Here is a 20,229-nt window from a genome sequence, read left to right on the forward strand (position 1 = left end):
AATAAACCTTTCTTCTACATCACTGTATCTTGTTTGGTGCCCTCATGCAGATTCAAAATGGCAATTTTTTGGATTTGAAGGAGATCAGGACTTTTTTCCCCAAACACCAGTAACAACCTTCGGATCCTCCGGCTCCGGTATCGGTGCCTTTTTTTTTTTTTTTTTTTTTTTGACGTTTTGTTCCATAACCCTCAGGATCTTTTCAAATGACTTTCTTACTGGCGCCAACCTTTGCTGATGCAGCTCAACAATCCGACAGCGTTCAAAGAGTTTTTTTTTTTTTTTTTTTGCCTTTATCATCAAGCGATCATGACAGTGTGAATAGCTGTTCAAAAATGACATTGAATGCATATTAATTTTTGTGAGGATTTTGGCTTCTAAAGGTTGCGGTCTTGAGCTTTTGATCAGCTGATGAACAGCCTATTCCACTTCCACGCTTGTTCACACTAAATGTCTTACTTTTATCTCACTCCCAATTCTGCTTTTTCTATGTTCAAGCGCCACAGGCCAAAACGTCAATTCTTGCAATTTTTCAACAGTTTTTTGATGAGTATAGTTCATATTTTCGCAAGAATCTGCCATGTATATCACAGCATGGGTTTTTGGCCATGTTGACCATCCCTATTTGGGTTTTTGGTCATGTTGACCATCCCTATTTGGGTTTCTGGCCATGTTGACCATCCCTATTTGGGTTTTTGGCCATGTTGACCATCCCTATTTGGGTTTTTGGGCCATGTTGACCATCCCTATTTGGGTTTTTGGGCCATGTTGACCATCCCTATTTGGGTTTTTGGCCATGTTGACCATCCTTATTTGGGTTTTTGGCCATGTTGACCATCCCTATTTGGATTTTTGGCCATGTTGACCATCCCTATTGGATTTTTGGCCATGTTGACCATCCCTATTTGGGTTTTTGGCCATGTTGACCATCCCTATTTGGGTTTTTGGCCATGTTGACCATCCCTATTTGGGTTTTTGGCCATGTTGACCATCCCTGTTTGGGTTTTTGGCCATGTTGACCATCCCTGTTTGGGTTTCTGGCCTTGTTGACCATCCCTGTTTGGGTTTCTGGCCTTGTTGACAATCCCAATTTGGGTTTCTGGCCATGTTGACCATCCCAATTTGGGTTTTTGGCCATGTTGACCATCCCAATTTGGGTTTTTGGCCATGTTGACCATCCCAATTTGGGTTTTTGGCCATGTTGACCATCCCAATTTGGGTTTCTGGCCATGTTGACCATCCCAATTTGGGTTTCTGGCCATGTTGACCATCCCAATTTGGGTTTCTGGCCATGTTGACCATCCCAATTTGGGTTTCTGGCCATGTTGACCATCCCAATTTGGGTTTCTGGGCCATGTTGACCATCCCTATTTGGGTTTTTGGGCCATGTTGACCATCCCTATTTGGGTTTTTGGGCCATGTTGACCATCCCTATTTGGGTTTTTGGGCCATGTTGACCATCCCTATTTGGGTTTTTGGGCCATGTTGACCATCCCTATTTGGGTTTTTGGCCATGTTGACCATCCCTATTTGGGTTTTTGGGCCATGTTGACCATCCCTATTTGGGTTTTTGGGCCATGTTGACCATCCCTATTGGGTTTTTGGGCCATGTTGACCATCCCTATTTGGGTTTTTGGGCCATGTTGACCATCCCTATTTGGGTTTTTGGCCATGTTGACCATCCCTATTTGCGTTTTTGGCCATGTTGACCATCCCTATTTGGGTTTCGGGCCATGTTGACCATCCCTATTTGCGTTTTTGGCCATGTTGACCATCCCTATTTGCGTTTTTGGCCATGTTGACCATCCCTATTTGGGTTTTGGGCCATGTTGACCATCCCTATTTGGGTTTTGGGCCATGTTGACCATCCCTATTTGGGTTTTGGGCCATGTTGACCATCCCTATTGGGTTTTGGGCCATGTTGACCATCCCTATTGGGTTTTTGGGCCATGTTGACCATCCCTATTTGGGTTTTTGGCCATGTTGACCATCCCTATTTGGGTTTTTGGCCATGTTGACCATCCCTATTTGGGTTTTTGGCCATGTTGACCATCCCTATTTGGGTTTTTGGCCATGTTGACCATCCCTATTTGGGTTTTTGGCCATGTTGACCATCCCTATTTGGGTTTTTGGCCATGTTGACCATCCCTATTTGGGTTTTTGGCCATGTTGACCATCCCTATTGGGTTTTTGGCCATGTTGACCATCCCTATTGGGTTTCTGGCCATGTTGACCATCCCTATTGGGTTTCTGGCCATGTTGGCCATCCCTATTTGGGTTTCTGGCCATGTTGGCCATCCCTATTTGGGTTTTTGGCCATGTTGACCATCCCTATTTGGGTTTTTGGCCATGTTGACCATCCCTATTTGGGTTTTTGGCCATGTTGACCATCCCTATTTGCGTTTTTGGTCATGTTGACCATCCCTATTTGCGTTTTTGGCCATGTTGACCATCCCTATTTGCGTTTTTGGCCATGTTGACCATCCCTATTTGCGTTTTTGGCCATGTTGACCATCCCTATTTGGGTTTTTGGCCATGTTGACCATCCCTATTTGGGTTTTTGGCCATGTTGACCATCCCTATTTGGGTTTTTGGCCATGTTGACCATCCCTATTTGGGTTTTTGGCCATGTTGACCATCCCTATTTGGGTTTTTGGCCATGTTGACCATCCCTATTTGGGTTTTTGGCCATGTTGACCATCCCTATTTGGGTTTTTGGCCATGTTGACCATCCCTATTTGGGTTTCGGGCCATGTTGACCATCCCTATTTGGGTTTCGGGCCATGTTGACCATCCCTATTTGGGTTTCGGGCCATGTTGACCATCCCTATTTGGGTTTTGGGCTATGTTGACCATCCCTATTTGGGTTTTTGGCCATGTTGACCATCCCTATTTGGGTTTTTGGCTATGTTGACCATCCCTATTTGGGTTTTTGGCCATGTTGACCATCCCTATTTGGGTTTTTGGCCATGTTGACCATCCCTATTTGGGTTTTTGGCCATGTTGACCATCCCTATTTGGGTTTTTGGCCATGTTGGCCATCCCTATTTGGGTTTTTGGCCATGTTGGCCATCCCTATTTGGGTTTTTGGCCATGTTGACCATCTCTATTTGGGTTTTGGGCCATGTTGACCATCTCTATTTGGGTTTTGGGCCATGTTGACCATCCCTATTTGGGTTTTTGGCCATGTTGACCATCCCTATTTGGGTTTTTGGCCATGTTGACCATCCCTATTTGGGTTTTTGGCCATGTTGACCATCCCTATTTGGGTTTTTGGCCATGTTGACCATCCCTATTTGGGTTTTTGGCCATGTTGACCATCCCTATTTGGGTTTTTGGCCATGTTGACCATCCCTATTTGGGTTTTTGGCCATGTTGACCATCCCTATTTGCGTTTTTGGCCATGTTGACCATCCCTATTTGCGTTTTTGGCTATGTTGACCATCCCTATTTGCATACAATTCAATGCTACATTTCTCGTGTTTTTCCAAAGTGCATGTCTGAATAGTTACTGTAAGATAAAAATAACAATTCACACTCATATTCATACCTATGGACAATTTAGAGTCACCATTAACAGGCATGTTTTTGGAATGTGGGAGAAAAAACAAGTTACTGACACGTTTATGAAAAGTAATAATAAAAATAAAGTGCAAACCTTTTTTATTTAGTTTTTTTTTTCTGTGCAGTCCACCATGATTGCAGACAAGCATGGCAGTTGTGTTGATCTTGCAACTAACTGTGTTGTAGTTCAGCTTAGTCTTGCAAGCTGGTACTTTTCTTGCCTCACTGCAAAAAAAAAAAAAAAAAAAAACCTCACCAGCTTGGTAAGCTCTCAGAAACAATGATAATTAATAAATATAATACTGCCACAGTGCAGGAATTTAGCTAGGGCCGTCAAGACCAAGATTGTGAAATGATGTATTAGTGTTATTATTATGCATTATAGTGGAGCAGAAGGAGGGCATGCAGCATTTACAAATGATAAGGGGAGGGAATTAGGACAAGTATTATTTTGCATCCCGCGGGGCAATAATATGGTCAGGTTCTATTGTCCAGGCTTGGTTTGTTGCCTTGGATTCTTTGAAACTACCAAAATAACACGAATGGGAGTCTCTCACAAATATGTTGATGGGACTATTGTGGATTATTGGGGATTATTAAACTATATCTTTGGTCCTGGATGAGTTCATGGTGGTCATGACAGTTGAACGGTTGGGACCAAATGACTTTTATGATGTCACTTTTCTTTTCTTTGCACGCACTGTATTCTTGTACTTGGTCCTCCAGGGAAAACTGTAAACTGTTGCAGAGCGAGCGCCATGTTTACAGACACAAATGATTTATTTTTAATTATTAATTCATGGGAGCATCTTCATAACGCTGTAAACTGAGGAGCACCTGTAATACGTATGGCTAAGGGGTATCATCGGATGGGGCGTTTTTTTATTGTCAATCAATGAACTGATTATTCCCATTTCTACTAGTTAACACCATTTAAAAAAAAAAATAAGGAACAGAAGGATGGAGACTAGTTTTACCAAACATTGTCGCTCCACTTACTAAAATTAGCAATCACCTGCCCTGTGGCACCCCAAGCACCCACCTCCTCCATCATCCAAGGACCGGTTGCATGGATTGATGTTCTCACGCACCCCTCTGTGCCCACCAGGGTGCATATCCGGATCATGCCACTCTCAGGCCCGTAATAGTGAAGCATTAATCACCTTCTGTCGCCGCAGTAACGGGGACTCGCAGCCTCTTTTTCCGCTGTATTTTTAATTTGACAATAAATCAAGGTGCGCTTTTGACAAATGGCTGTAATTACAAGAAAGGCCATTACTTTGTACGGGTAGGCAAGTGTATGCGAGTGCACAGGTGTTTTAACATAAGATAAGTTAGCGAATATGAACCACGGAGCACAAGCATTCCGCCTTATTTATCTTGCAAATTTGAAATAATGGAAGGCGCAAAACATCAACTGCGGGTCAAATAGAATGTTTTCATGTCAAAGCAAAGCAGAAGAAAATAAAATGTCTTTTTACATTAATATCTTCAACTTAGGCAGATAGAAACAAGGCTTCTGCCATTACATATAATAACACATAAAGCATAAATAAGTGAACACTTCCATTTTACTGTTGTTCATAGTGCTGTATATAACAAAGTTTTGGAAAGCGGTGTTGTTAAATGGTAATAAAATAAACTGACCTCCACCAAGGCCAAACACTATCTCCCCAAGTATGAATAGTCAGAATCCGGTATAGCAAAATAGGCAGATGGTACTTCATCATTTTAGTATGACATCACTCTAAATGGCAAATAACCTGTCATCATACATTTGATAATATGTTCTGTTAAGCATACACCATACTGAAAATGGATGGACAGATATTGACACCAACATTTAATGGGTTCTATATCGCTGGTTTGAAACCACCTGACGTAGTAGATGCAATCTCCATCTGGGTAAGATGATCAGTTGGTGGTCAAACAATGGCGATGCCAACATGGACGCTCGGTGTCTGTGTGCAATGTCGCACAGATTAAAGCAAATAACGGCGCATGCCGTTCATATGATTTCTTCCAATTGTGTGGGAGTTCATGCTGAGTTGCGGAGATTGAAAAGTTAGCTAAAACTTCAAGAAAAGTTTTTCTTCCATGCCAAGACGTACAGTAACGGATATAGAAGATACGTGTCCGCCATTGTTTCTCTGCAATGTTTTTGTTCTCAATGACCAATGCAAATTCTGGAAACGACAATTTATGACTTTACCCTTTTTGTTTTCCTGCAACAGAATAATTGCATAATCCTACAATTGGAGCATTTAGATGAAGTGGTACGAGGAAATCACCAATCTGTAGTTTTCTGAGACAATTGTTTCTGCATTTGTCATTTTCATAAGAATTTTCAAGTCCTATCAATATTTTAAATTGGGTTTTAGTAGACCTTTTGCTGGTTGTTGGTCATTACAAACGTTCAGCAGCCACCTTTTATGATCTATTTTGGTAATAATGTTACTCGAAATCCCTTTTTGAAGGATTTCCACAGCTCATATGAGCGACATTTTCGCTTTGACTTTACATGACTTCTAAAAAGTTGTGTCATTCTGACCATTAAAGCTCAAAAGTTATGTTATGCTCATTTTCTGGGCTTTGTATTGAGTTGTGGACTCGCATAGAGCAGCTACACACAATAACCCTCGTAGAAAGCTTTCTAGATCCTCTAGATTCTGCACCCTGTTTCTGTAAAAAGGTGAGTTTAATTTACTCCAGTCCTCCTCTAGGTATGCTCACTTCACTGTGATCGGTCAGACTATTAATTACTCCCGAGGACTTCCGGATAAGTCTGTGGAATTCAGTGTTAGAAAAATCTCCGAGTGCGCAGAGCAACCTCATTATTATTATTATTATTATTATTATTATTTTCCAACCTCATTATCTGACGCTTTGGTATTTACGGATCAGAAAAGTGGACAAAGCATAACAGGTCCCATTGAATCGGTCAACTGTGCTCAAAATCAAAGGGACTATATTTGCTTGTAGTCCGATCCTTGATCACGCGGAGCGGCATTGCGGCATACATTATTATTCTATCAGCCCACCTGCTGCTCGCCGTCGATGAGGCAGCCAACAGGAGAACATCCTGTGAGTGCCAAAAAGCCCATCTGCAATCGCAGGACAATTGGCAATCATTACATGCATGTTTTCCGCCTGTCTGTCTTCTGACGACCGTACTTCCCGACCATACTTCCTTCCTCTAAAATTATACGTAGCTGTGCATACGTTCCCGACCACGGGAAATAAAAAACGACATTTCTCATGCAAATTGCAGTACATGCAGTAATTCCAACAAACAGCACTCCTGGAATAAACTCCACATGTTTAATTCAACACAGGCTGTTTATCAATTAGTAACATGCCATTCATAATTGCAGCTTTGAGAGAATTTAGCAAGCACATCTTGGCAAGCAGATATGAACTGCCGTGATTAATATTGCATTATTTTTACCACATGTTTTTACCACATCTTGATTCTTAATCTGATCCATTTGAATGGGATATGTACGTTTGGAAAATATATATTCTTTACAGTCTTTGTACAGTCTAAGGCAAACAGAGAAAAAGGTCTGTCTGTTAAAGGTTTGGAGCGTTTCTTGAAATGCTGCCTTTCAACTGTATAAATGAGCAGCATTTATTTTGCAATGTAGTAAACTAAATTATTTATGAATGCACACCATTTGGTGCTTTTTTCTGTTTTTATGTACTTCAACAATCAAACTTTTCGAGAGTGTTGACTCTCGGCGGTCTGTCTCTTTAACCTTGTTAGCATGCAGTAATGCAAAGTTTAAAGTACTTCTAAAAAAAAACGGTCACAAGCACATATTGTATGGCACTTTTACAGCTACTGTTACTTATTATACTGTAGGTGGTTTTTTTATTATAATTTTTTATTAAATTACATATATTTCGAATATAGCCTAGCCCTCCTGCAAAATGTTTTTTACCCAATGTGGTCAAAAAGTTTGCTCACCCCCGGTTTAAGGGCTAATTGTAGGTTGTAGGTTGGTAAATAATATATTTTTAAAAATAACAAACATTGAAGACAATAATATAAAGTGTGTATGCATTTTTTATTCTATTTACACATTTTTTAAAATTTTTAATACACAACAGTTTTCTAATATGTTGTACTGTCTACAGGACATTATACAGTATCGATACTTACATGAAAAAAATAGTTGTTAGCGACAATAAATGTTTAACAGAGGCAGTTTTTTCTTTAAAACTCCTTTCCAGCTTGTTTCATGTACCGCTATTTCTTCGGCAATAACCCGACTTCTTCTTTTTTGTAACGTAAAGACATGGTTAGTCGTCATTGTCACCCACACCTCATTATTTTCTAACCGGCTCTCCGTTCCCTGCCTGTCATACTTCCACGCAGTACAAAAAGTATTATTCTCATCACCAGCCTGAATTGTGTTTTAGTGATGAGACATACGGGACTGTTTAGTGCTATTTTAGGACGCCGGTTCCTTCATGCTCAAAACACAAATGGTTTCGCTGGCAGCTTGGTTTTATAAAGCTGCTTGTTAGCATCTTGTTTTTTTATTCCCGCTGAATAAATATTACGATTTAATAATGACTGGTCCTGTTGATTTTGCAGTCATAACTAAAAAGGCACACAGTAGACATCTTCCAAGGTTGTGAGATAGTGAAGTGTAGTCAGAAATTCAAAAAGATGGAAAATACCAGAAATCCCAAGATGTCCCAAGAAGCATCATTCCACAAAGTAACGTGGAAATGTAAGCTATGCAGTAAATTTAAATTTAAATTGACTTTATTCCATTTGTTTTCCTACCTTCAGTGATGCTCACGATGGCTTTAGGTTGTGACCAAAGGACCCGGTTGCAGGTAGGGTGGGGTGGCTGAGCTCCCCCTTAGAGATACGGTGAGACACAAGTTTATGAGAAGCTAATTGAGGTGGCTCGGGCATCTGGTCAGAACGCCCCCCCCAAGCGGAGGTGTTCAGGGTAGGAGAACACTTTGGAGATACCATGTCTCTAACTGGCTTCCTGTCTTGGAATGCTGCCCCCATGACCTGACCTTGGATAAGCGGAAGATCTCGGAAGGTTTTTTCCTCCTTTTCTACTCCTTTCCACACATATTTTCCACTTTGGGAACTCAGAGTTGTTTGTTATTTTTAAGAGAATGTTTCTTTTTTTTTTTTTTTTTTTAAATCAATAATGTATTCCGCTCTCAAATATGTTAAATTGCTGTTTTCATAATTATCTTTTTCTTTGTCAGAATGCTTTTAGTTTGTGCTTTGCAATAAGCGCCTGAGCAATTGTTTGCTCGTTATCTTCTAACGTATAAACACCAGTGATATTTCAAAATAACAACAGAAAGAAGCAACGCCTGCGTACGCGTACGTATTCCTCCGAGGCTCAGGAGAAAGTGAAACCTAGGAATTGATTATATATTTGGCATAAGCAGTTTGACTCCAACATTTCCCAAATGATGGAGACTACTCTTGCCACCTTTGACTGTTGGCTCGCAGCCCAGCAGGGGTCCCCAAGTGGCCAAAAAGTGCTGAGTAGCCTTGGGGGTCTTCAACCTGGATGGTCCTGCCTTCCTGAGAGCCGATCGATGTGCCGGAACTCCTGAATGCTTTGCTCGATGCCTCGTATCGCTTTGTCCGCTAAACCGTGTTTGCTATTGGATTTGTGTGTAGGTGTGTGTTTGCGTGTGTGTGTGTGTGTGTCGGAGAGAGAGTGTGGACGGCGACGTGTTTGATTGACAACTTTGGGTTGGCAGCATTGGTAATTATGCCATACAGATGTTCCTAACCTTTATTAGCTTTGAGCACCCCTTCGTTACGCCCAGCAGTCATAGATCCCCGTGGAGATACAAAGGAGGATAGGCTGCATATACGTAGCGGGGGTGAAGCCAGAATCCTGGGCACAGCCAGGGTGTTGAGATCTGGTCTGATGTGGTCTTGCTGGCTTCATCTGATCCTTTGCTCACACAGCTGATGGTGAAGGGAATTCTGGGTCATGTCAGCCTCAGGTGGAGGAATTTAAGTTCCTCGCTGCCTCGTTCACAAGTGAGAGAAGGATGGACGGATGGTATGGAGGTGGCAGTGATGTGGTGAAGACGGAGCTGAGCCAATAGGCAAAGTTCTACAACTTCCTGGTCAATCTTTGCTCCTACCTTCACATATGGTTATGAGTTTTGGCTAGGGACCAAAAGGACAAGATCACTGGACTGGTACAAGTGGTTCAAATGGGTTTCCTCCATAGGGCGGCTCGCCCTGAGAGATGGTGAGGAGGTTTGTCATCCGGGGGAAACTGGGAATAGAGGAATTGCTGCTCTGGGAGAGGAGCCAGATGAGGTGGCTTGGACATGTTGAGGTATTCAGGGCAGGTCAGAGCGGTAGGAGACCTCAGGGAAGACCCAGGGCACGTTGGAGAGACCATGGCGGGGGAATAAGTCCCAATCTTCTGGGAGGACCTGGACGACGTTGCCAGTCAGCAGGCCTCTCATATGAGGCGGCCCAAGATGACCTGACCTCTGATAATTGGATGAAGATGGATACATGGGTGTTGCGTTTAGACTGGTATTTTTGCTTCCCTTATGGGTAAATTATGTTTGTTTAAACCATTAATGATCATTTTAATGTCATTTTTGCTAGCCATGTTGCCGCCTGCCAAAAATACGGCCATGCCAAAAATGTATTTAGCCAACGTTGGCTGCAGATGAGATGCCAAAACAAGACACTTTGTGTCTATTTGAAGTCCTTTAGTGTCCTCTCAATGCCCATTTATCCTCGAGGAATTTACCAATTGATGTGAGAGAAGCCGTTATTTCATACTCCAATACCGGAAAACACAAAAGGTTTTTTAATTAATTTCTGTCATTTTAGCTGTTGGAATTTTCTCTCCCTTCCAATTTGCTGTCTCATGTGTTTTCAGTTGATTAAGGGAAATATTTAGTGCCAATTAAAAAAAAATGTTGTAACTGTTAAGCTAAAGGACAAAAGCAGTTTCCCTGATTAGTAAGTATCCATAGCAGTGATCATCACACTTGACGCTACATAAACGTCCATTAGGTACATCTACTGCACATCTACGGTCCTGTGGTTCCAAGCCCCAAATGAATGTGTGCGTAGTGTCACATAGGGACACGCATGTCTTATTGATCGCTTTAGCGACTTTGTCACGATGTCTCCAATGTTGCAATACTCTGAAGTGATGTTAATTCCCTCAAGCGGCAGCGGCAGCAGACTTGGAAAGCATGAGCATAATGAGGGACGCATAAAAGACTCTGAAGTTCCACACAGAAACCTTCCAGCACTTCACAGTACGACAGCACCGAGTCCTCACGGACTTCTTGGGGCTTTAAAGTCTGGAAGCGTGACTGGGTCAGGGACATATTTTATGCTCTTGACATCAAACTTAGAAGTCATTTAGTGTACCACAGGCGTGTACAAGCGCTAGCCAAGTGTGATTACATATTTCAGAATGGAGCATATACAACATTGATAAGACAAGTGTAGTTGGACGTAAGTGCAGTGAGAAACCGAAAACCGAGGAACATTTACATCACCAGCTTTAGGGAATACTGTGAGAAACTCGCAGGAATCCATTCGTTCCATGAAAACCGATGCTTTTTCCAGACAAATTCCCAGCAATATCTGCCATCTTGCCATCCATGACACCGAGTATCTGTCTTTACCCCCAATAATAAACTCGCCACAGTTGGTACCTTAACCTTTTCCCTGGCGCTTTCATTCCATACAATTGCAGAACTTACACTTGGGAATAGACCGTTTTTTATTCCATTGTGTTTTTCTAAATAACTTCATCATCAGCTTCTGTGCTATGAAGCTAGCATAACAAACGTTGGTGAACTCACTCCGTCAGCCTTAAGAGCTGCACTGAACGCCGGGTCGACAGTCAAGGCTTTTAACCCAACGGTCAGTACTCTTGTGTCCCATCCCAAAGGTTCTGGTTCTGGTTCAAGCTACGTTGCAGGGATGGGAAGCGGTAGGATGTGGCCTGGATGAGTTTTAGTTTTGGGGTGAGCATAACCGATACCAGCCAGTGCGGGTGTCGGTGTACTTTTCCTTGCTGGAGGGAAGATAGAATGAAGAACCTTTATTGGTATTTATTGGACACTTTATTCATATACTTGCCATGAAATCTGATATCCAGTGGCAGGTCGGTAGTAAGTATTCATTTCATCGTTTTAGTCCTCATCAGATATGCAGGTGTTGTAGTTACCGTAGGAGATTTGAATGAAACTTCAGTGAATTATTTGTTGTGCATGAACCAACGAAGCGTATTTTCGACTGAAAACAGCAGAAGAGCAATATCTTAGCAGACAAAGCGCCGGTTGTGGTAATGAGGGTCTGATTCACCGGGCCTTGCCTTTTGTTTGCAAGTGTGGCTGTTAATGAGCGGCGTGGAGAAAGGCGGTCTGTTTGGCATGCTGCTAAACATAAACATGGACATTAATAAACAAAGGTGCTGCAGCATGTCAGGGAAAATGCACACGGAAAAGATGGCAGATAAATGTTGCTAAACCTTGTTAATATATTGTTTGTTTTTGTTGTGTAATATCTTGTTTTTGTCGAGGATTGTGTTCCCAAACGACAATCAATGGATTAAACAGCTACATTATAGTCGAAGGATGTACTGCCTCTCTCCGATAGATGGACATTGCACTGATTTAATTTACCAAAGAGAACATACACACCAATCGCACGTGTAAACTGTTTGAAAATTAGTCACAGTAATTTAGCTTGGCTTGATTCCAGCAATGTCGCCGCGGCATCTGGACTTGCTGATATCTGCCGCCGCGGTATTGTGATGCAGCTGTGAATCTGGAGCCTCTGGAACATTCATTAAATCATGCAGGAAAAAAGGGGATAAAGATGGAGAAGGTGGTGTTGGGTTTTGGTCCTTGAAAGTAATATCAATTATTATTATTGTTTAGGGGCTGCATGGTGTTCTAGTGGTTAGCACGCAGACCTCACAGCCAGGAGACCTGGGTTCAATCCTACCATCGGTCATCTCTGTGTGGAGTTTGCATGTTTGTGGGTTTTCTCCAGGTACTCCGGTTTCCTCCCACATTCCAAAAACTTGCTCGGTTAATTAGCCACTCCAAATTGTCCATAGGTATGAATGTGAGTGTGAATGGTTGTTTGTCTATATGTGCCCTGGGATTGGATGAATGAATTATTGCATAGGGGAACCTTTGGTTAGCGTCATTAATTGATCAATCGTTTTTGGTCAAAACCAAAACGTATGTGAACCATTTTTTTGTTTCCATAAGAAATCCAAGTAAGCCATTCAGGAAAGCCAAAAGCCACACAATAAACAGTTTTACAATTATAGATTTACCTTCAAATCTGATTATTATTTAAAAATAAAACATTTCCAACCATTTACAGCAAAACAAAACATTACACAAACTGTAATGTGCAAACTAAAAGAAAAAGCAACATCCAAGTTTTTGGTCTTCCTGCTGCCCATTTCCCTCACCTTCCCGGCTCGCTTGTGAGTGTATCCCCACCCTTCCTCTTCCGTTTAGCGTGGACACAAACGACACCGCACATTTTCACCAATCAAGTTGGGCTTTAACAGAAAAAAGACCAGAAAAAAAAAAAAAAAAACGGCGACTCGTTCACTTCAAAGAACCGACTCCCATCGTTCGCTTCAAAGACCTGGATCTAAGAACCACGCTCAAACCTTCCGGGCTCAAATGCGAGTCCACCTACCAAATGAGTTGAATGGTGCGCCACTAACCAGCAAGCTAAAAAGTCCTTGGCTTTCAATTTATTCTTCGACTTTTGCTTTGTTTCGGGGCGTCGGGTTTATGGAACGTACTATCGCACAGCCACACTAGCTGGCTCCGTTCCACTGGCCCTGCCTGGGCTTGTGTGGGTTTCCTCCAGAGGTGTGGACTCCAGTCACGACACTCACGATTTTCATGGCTTTGGACTCCATTCGCCAATATCATCAAAGACTTGCAAAACGGTTTCGACTTTGACAGGAGTGATTGATTAAAATGTGGCCCAACTCCAACGTGATTGTTATGATGTCATTTCCAGCAAGGTTCCCTTTGAATCTGCAACATTGAATGCATCGATTAACGTCCAATCAGGTTTAAGAACACGCACCGAATGACTGGGCACATATAGACAAACAACCATTCACACTCACATTCATACCTATGGACAATTTGGAGATGCTAATTAACCTAGCATGTTTTTGGAATGGGGGAGGAAACCACTTGTCCACCGTGTAGCCTCTGTAAATTTTATTTTTCACAAAAAAACAATGTTTTCCCGGGTTGCACGGTGGTTGAGTGGTTAGCATGTTGACCACAAGGTGATCCGGAAGATCTGGCTTACAATCTATATGTGCCCTGTCATTGGCTGGTGGCCAGTGCAGTGTGTCAGCTGGGATAGGCTCCAGCATACCCCCGAATCAGGATATAGAAAATGGATGGAAATAGTCTTGAGTCTGCCTGTGTTGGCATCCGCCCTCCATGACATCATCACCGGTTGATGCTGTAGTTATTTGCTAACTTTTACAGTTACCCCACAAGTCTCTACTCTTTGATTATTGGTCACGGCTGAAAAACGGTATTGAATTCCAGAAATAATTCGTAGCAAAGTACGCAGGTCCTTCCTGTCACTGTAATTGTACGATGTTAAGAAGGTTGGTTGTTTCCTACGGGACAGATGGTTTCAGTTTCTGTATGATTCCGTTTCAGACGAAGCGTTCCCAATGGATTCATTACAATAACCGAATTTCTCGGGAAGTTTTGGCTTGAAGTGAACTTGAATGGAAAACTTGTGTAAAAAGTAGAACCGCACATCCACCATATTCTTCAGTTGCCTTCAGCGTTGGATTTCGGTGACCCTAATCCATGTTTTGATACGTCAACTGTGGGCTAGCACTTTGAACAGACAAAGTGGTCGTGTTGGTGGTTAAGTGGGCTAAGTTGTGTTCTGCCATTGTCTGACTTCAAAGCCGCCAGCTCACCATGGTCTCCTCCGAAATCCTGCCCACCCTCCAAAACCTGACAACATTAGAATGCCATCAAACGCGCTTTTGCTGCCTTTCAAATGCCACTCACACTGTTTGGCACATCAATTTGCAGCCTCTAAAGAGTGTCTGTGTTATTGAAATAAATCTGAGGCTTGGAACGAGGAGGGAAATGAACACATCTCTCAAGCGTTGGCTCAGAAGTAAGAGCGGAATATTGAGACTGAGCTTTGTTTCCCGAGAGAGAAGCTTGTTGACTTTGTAGCTCTTAGCCCGTGTTCTGTCATTTTTACTTGCCTGCTTTTTGTTTGTGTTCATGCGTGACCATCGCTCGCCATCTTCTTTCGCTGTCCTTCCGGATGCTTGAAAAAAGAAAATGTCCGAATGATTGACTAAAGCAGGTGAAGAGATCAAACAGTCCCAAAGGTTAAGTAGCTGATAATGTTCCGTGTATTCATTTTCTGACTGCCCGTGAATGCACCTTCTATTAGTGATAAAGGAACTAAGTGAATGGACGAGATGTTTAAAGTAATTGTTTTTTACAAAACATAATGGTGGGAGGGGTTGGATGATGGACAAAACAAGTGGGTTTGAAATCCTAACAATGCACCCCCCCCCACACTGAAAGGCCTGGACAGTTGCAGCAGTGATAGCAGTAAACAATCAATTTTCTCTACCGCTTATCCTCACAAGGGTCATAAGGGCATGCTGGAGCCTATCTTCGGGCGAGGGGGGGGGGGGGTACGCCCTGGACTGGTTGCTAGCCAATCAAAATAAACAATAGACTGTGACTATTTATTTGGTAATGGTAATGGTTTAATTTCACTTGAACGTGCATCAGATTACAATTGAATGCATCACATAATCAGTTCCAAAAAGGAGTAGGAAGAATCAGTAACTGTTACATTTGTTCACTTCCTGCTTTCTGATATTATTTAATTTCTTATTATTTTTTTATAATTATTATTTTGGTCACATACCAAAGTTTGAGGTGTTTTTGCTGGTGTTTTGCCCCTTTTGTTGTCTGCAAAGGTTTCAGTCCAGGCAACTGGCTGGGCAAATTGCTCATACAGTACATGTGAAAGTGAATGAATAGAATACTTTTATTGTCATTGCACAAAGTACAATGAGCACAAACAGTTTCAGTGCACATACAATATTAATAATAATAATAATAATAATCAAAACAAACATAAAACACTATAAAGGATGTATTGCACAGAAGTAGCGTTTCCATGCATTCATGATCCACAGTCCAGGGACGACGTAGACCACCTCTCACCCAAAGTCAGCTGGGATAGTTTACAGCTCACCTTTGACCCTTGTGAAAACAACGGTAAAAGAAAATGGATATTAAGTGAAATGTTGTAGTGGGGCCACATCCCAGATACAGTACATGCCATTTTAATGACTTCCGTTATCCTTATGATGGCCACAGGAGGAGACGGTCCATCCTCGGTGCAGTTAAGCCCAATCACGTTTTCATTTGAACAGGACGTAGAGCTGAAGCCCGTCCGCATATTAAAGTGATTTTTCTTTTTCTTTCAAGTGTTTTGTTTTGTTTACTTTCTCTTTTTGTGCTGAGGTGAAAAAAACATCCATCCTAAATGAACCCAGTAGGATCTGTCTTGTCTTGATGAGAGTGGCATTCATGGGAGAACTTAATAAAGCTGCTGTTTAGCTCTGCTTTGAACATATACCATATCAGTGATGCATGTAGGCTTGGCTGCAAATAAGCAAGATGCTGGTGCATTAATAATCATAACCATATGGGGTAAGATTCCTGCAGAAATGATTCATCCAAGCGCAAGTGGAAAACATACTAATAAGGAGTTATATAAACCACCATATGTTTGGAGGTCGACGCTTGGAAATGTGCCATGTAAGGGGTAGACTGCATCATGTCAGTTCTTGGTTTTTTTTTTTTTTTTTGCACCTGCCTCCCTCATCAACAACACGTGTCCGCATCCACGCAGGCTCACTTCCTGTGGGATCCTTCCCGTGAGTGAATCTGGGGGAGGACGAGTGAATCGTGTTGCAACAGGAATGACAAAAAAAAAACTTCTGTTCATCGTCTTGGCGGCGTCCTCCTCTCTCAGTCAGGCGAGGCACGCTCTCGTGTGAAATGTACGCCCCATTCCAAGCTGGGGATGAGTACGGAATCTCCGCAACATAAACGGGAGAAGCCGGGCCCAAAACTAAACAGATATTGGCGCTTCATTTCACTTCTAAATGAATGCGGACTCAGCCACCTGCAATAAGTGCTTGAAGGCGATACTGTGCACAGAACATCTCCGCCCCCTCCGCCCCCCCCACACACCAACACACAACACTTCCTCATTATCTACCAATTACTGTGAGAAGCAGAATTGTCAACATCGTCCCCGCGACATAAGAATGTTTTGCTCAAATAATACACAACTCTTGTATTCATTCATTTCACATCGCTTATCATCACGAGGGGTGGCAGGGATGCTGGAGCCTATCCCAGCTGTCTTCAGGCGAGAGGCTGGTGGCCAGCCAATCACAGGGCACATATAGACAAACAACCATTCACACTCACATTCATACCTATGGACAATTTGGAGTGCCTAATTAACCTAGCATGTTTTTGGAATGTGGGAGGAAACCGGAATACCCGGAGAAAACCCACGTATGCACGGGGAGAACATGCAAACTCCACACAGAGATGGCCATGAGGTCTGCGTGCTAACCAAAAAAAATGGTTGTTTTACATCAAAATAAGAATTTATTTTCAAATATAACACCATGCCTAGCCTTCTGCACGCTACACTCCTCCATGCTTTTCCACGTCCTATAATACTATAATACTATAATACTATATATACCTATAATACTGTGAAATCTCGAATGTTGAGCTGTGTAAAGGTTGTAAAGGTTCAAACTTGAGCATTTAAGGTGTTCAGGTTGTTTGGCATGTTTGTGACCCAGCCACAAAATAATACCACAATGGCAAAAATGAAAAACCCAATGATGAACCTAGAACTGGAGGTCTGGTCTGTCCCGGTTGCTCAGTCCAATAACGTGGAGGCCCACATTAGGGGAAGTGCAGCACCATGTGATTTCTTCTTTTGTAGCACCTGCCTCCCTAATCAACAGTACGTGTCTCCATCCACACAGGCTCACTTCCTGTGGGATCCCTCGCGCCGGGAACCGCAGTCGGTGAGTGAGTCTGGAGGAAGACCAGGGATTTATGTCGCAACATTGACGTTAGTATGTAGGAGTGACAAAAAAAGTCTTTTAGTATTCTTGGCAGCATCCTCGTCTCTTCGTCAGTGGAGACGTGCTCTCATGTGAAAATTCCGCCTTATTGCGAGCAAATGATTCCAATATTGGGGGGGGGGTTCAAAGTCCAACGCCATACAGGTGCTAGTTTGGAAAAATGTGTATCAAAATATTAAGGTATTCTACATATTTTGTGTGTGTGATTCTAACGTTTGATGCTTATTTTCTCAACAATGGTGAATCGACTTTTTAAAAAGTATTTATTTCATGAATGTTTTGAGTGTTTTTGTGACCTTGAAGCACAAGATTTCAACCAATTTAATAGAAATGTGCTTCACTCGAATGCAAAGCATATTTTTATATATTGACAGCAATTTTTCAGTTTTCCCAGGTATTCAGACTTTTCTTTATCCCAAAAATTGCAATGGAAGTTTTTTTTTTTTTGTAGATGTTTGCCATAAAATTGAGCCAGGAAGTGTGTTTTGTGTAATTCTAATAGCGACATTTGTTGATGAATAAGTAATTATAGTGATAAGTATATTTCCACGAAGTAGGATTCCTTATTTATGAATGGAATATTTTTCTACTTATACCATAAAATCATCTTCTAAGTCCTTTTGTAAGAAACTATTACAGCAACACGGACATGAAATAGCACCCAAAAAGTCACCTTGATCTGTGTATAACTACTGCGTACTACTCTACTGTGTATCGTAGATGTAATCAGAGAAAAAAAAAAACATTTAAGACATAAATAAAACTCATTCTCATGTATGCACTGAATGCGTTTCAGATGTTCTGAAGGACAGGAAGTGAAAGTTATTATTACGAATATTATTATTCTAGTACCAGTTGTCAGATAATGTAAACCTGCAATGAAATCCTGTTGTTCTGGCAATCAAGTTTGGTCATCAAATAGTTATTAACACAGTGACCAATGCAGAATACTACATTTACAATTGAAATGTGTATTTTGTGTAATGTGTATTTATTTTTTGAGTTGATTTAGCCATCAAATATGTAGTTTGACTGATATTTAACCTTGGAACAGTAGAATCATTAATAAACATACGGTTAAATAACCATAACAGAGTGAGGGGACAAAGGTAATTTTGGTGTAAGAAGGAACCCACATCGACATTCGACTTGATGGACATTACAGTATAGAAACGGAACTCGTACGCAACCTGAGAACCTCCTGGATGAAGTTCTCCAGGTGGAGGCCACACTACTGATCTAAAATATGATGTGTACTTATTATAAAGGTTTTATAAGAGCCATAGTTTGACCCACGGATTGCTCAACCAGCTTCTTTGGACGTTTTGTTGAAACCAAGATCTTCAGAGCATGTTCTCGTGTTTTTTTTTTTTTCTTCATAGAAAATCATAGAAAAAATTCTTGCTTGATGGCGGTCTGACATTCTCCCCACTTTGTGTTTTTATTTCCAGTTGAATTTGATGACTGTGCGGGTAACGAGGACGTGGCCTTTGAGGTGTCCGTTCCCGGCTTCCACGTCGACGGAGATTTGAATTTGGTTCCCCTGCGAGATGTCAGATACAGCAGACCTGTCCTGTTCATCCACGGCCTCGGTGTGCATGCAGATGACGTGGCGCAGGTGGACATCACCGGACGAGCGAGCGAGACGCAGCATGATCTCAAGGTGAGTTAAGTCACGCCGTGGGAGCTTGGTGGCTTTTTCCGAAGCTGCATTGAACTTCATGTGGTAACCTCAGGAGAAGAGATGCTCAGAAGTAAAATAAGCTTCATGGAGGACGTTTCATGAAGAAAGCAGTCCCCTCAACAGTTCCTCGCCACTTCTCAATTCACTTATCACCAAAACAAATGGATTTACAAATGATTTTAAAAGAGGCGAGCCTTTTAAAGCACCAACAATACACTACATCCATGACCAATATACTGGTGCTCCATTTGTTGTCACGGCAACAAGCGTGTGAATGGGACTTTAGGCCATGCACCTTGCCTTACAGTTTGAAAGCAATTTATATAGCTTCACCTTTTGTCCGCGTCTATAGTTTTTTTTTTTTTAAATAAAGGTAAATAATTCTACTTTTAGGGGCGGCACGGCGGTCTAGTGGTTAGCGCGCAGACCTCACAGCTAGGAGACCAGGGTTCAATTCCACCCTCGGCCATCTCTGTGTGGAGTTTGCATGAGCAGGGTGTACCCCGCCTCTCGCCCGAAGACAGCTGGGATAGGCTCCAGCACCCCCGCGACCCTCGTGAGGAAAAAGCGGTAGAAAATGAATGAATGAATTCTACTTTTACGGGAAAAGTCACATCAACACTTTGGTTAGAAATATGCTCAGATTGTCACATTTGGGTTCTTACCTTTTGAGGAGGGGTTACGTTATGATACTTTGTTGTAAAAGTCGGATCAACTTCTGATTAGCAAAGCATAATCATG

General features: G+C 42.0%; 1 protein-coding gene across 1 annotated transcript in view; it reads left to right on the forward strand.

The window, feature by feature from the left end:
* The window catches only part of cdh13 (cadherin 13, H-cadherin (heart)), a 182,452-nt gene that overhangs the window by 54,980 nt on the left and 107,243 nt on the right, over window positions 1–20,229 (forward strand). The window contains exon 3 of the mRNA XM_058088199.2: window positions 19,256–19,467. Coding sequence (XP_057944182.2) covers window positions 19,256–19,467 — 212 coding nt within the window. The remainder of the gene's footprint in view (window positions 1–19,255; window positions 19,468–20,229) is intronic.

Source organism: Doryrhamphus excisus, linkage group LG6, assembly GCF_037039965.1.
Source record: "Doryrhamphus excisus strain RoL-2023G ecotype Guam linkage group LG6, RoL_Dexc_Guam_v1.1, whole genome shotgun sequence".
In the NCBI taxonomy this organism is placed as follows: domain Eukaryota; kingdom Metazoa; phylum Chordata; class Actinopteri; order Syngnathiformes; family Syngnathidae; genus Doryrhamphus; species Doryrhamphus excisus.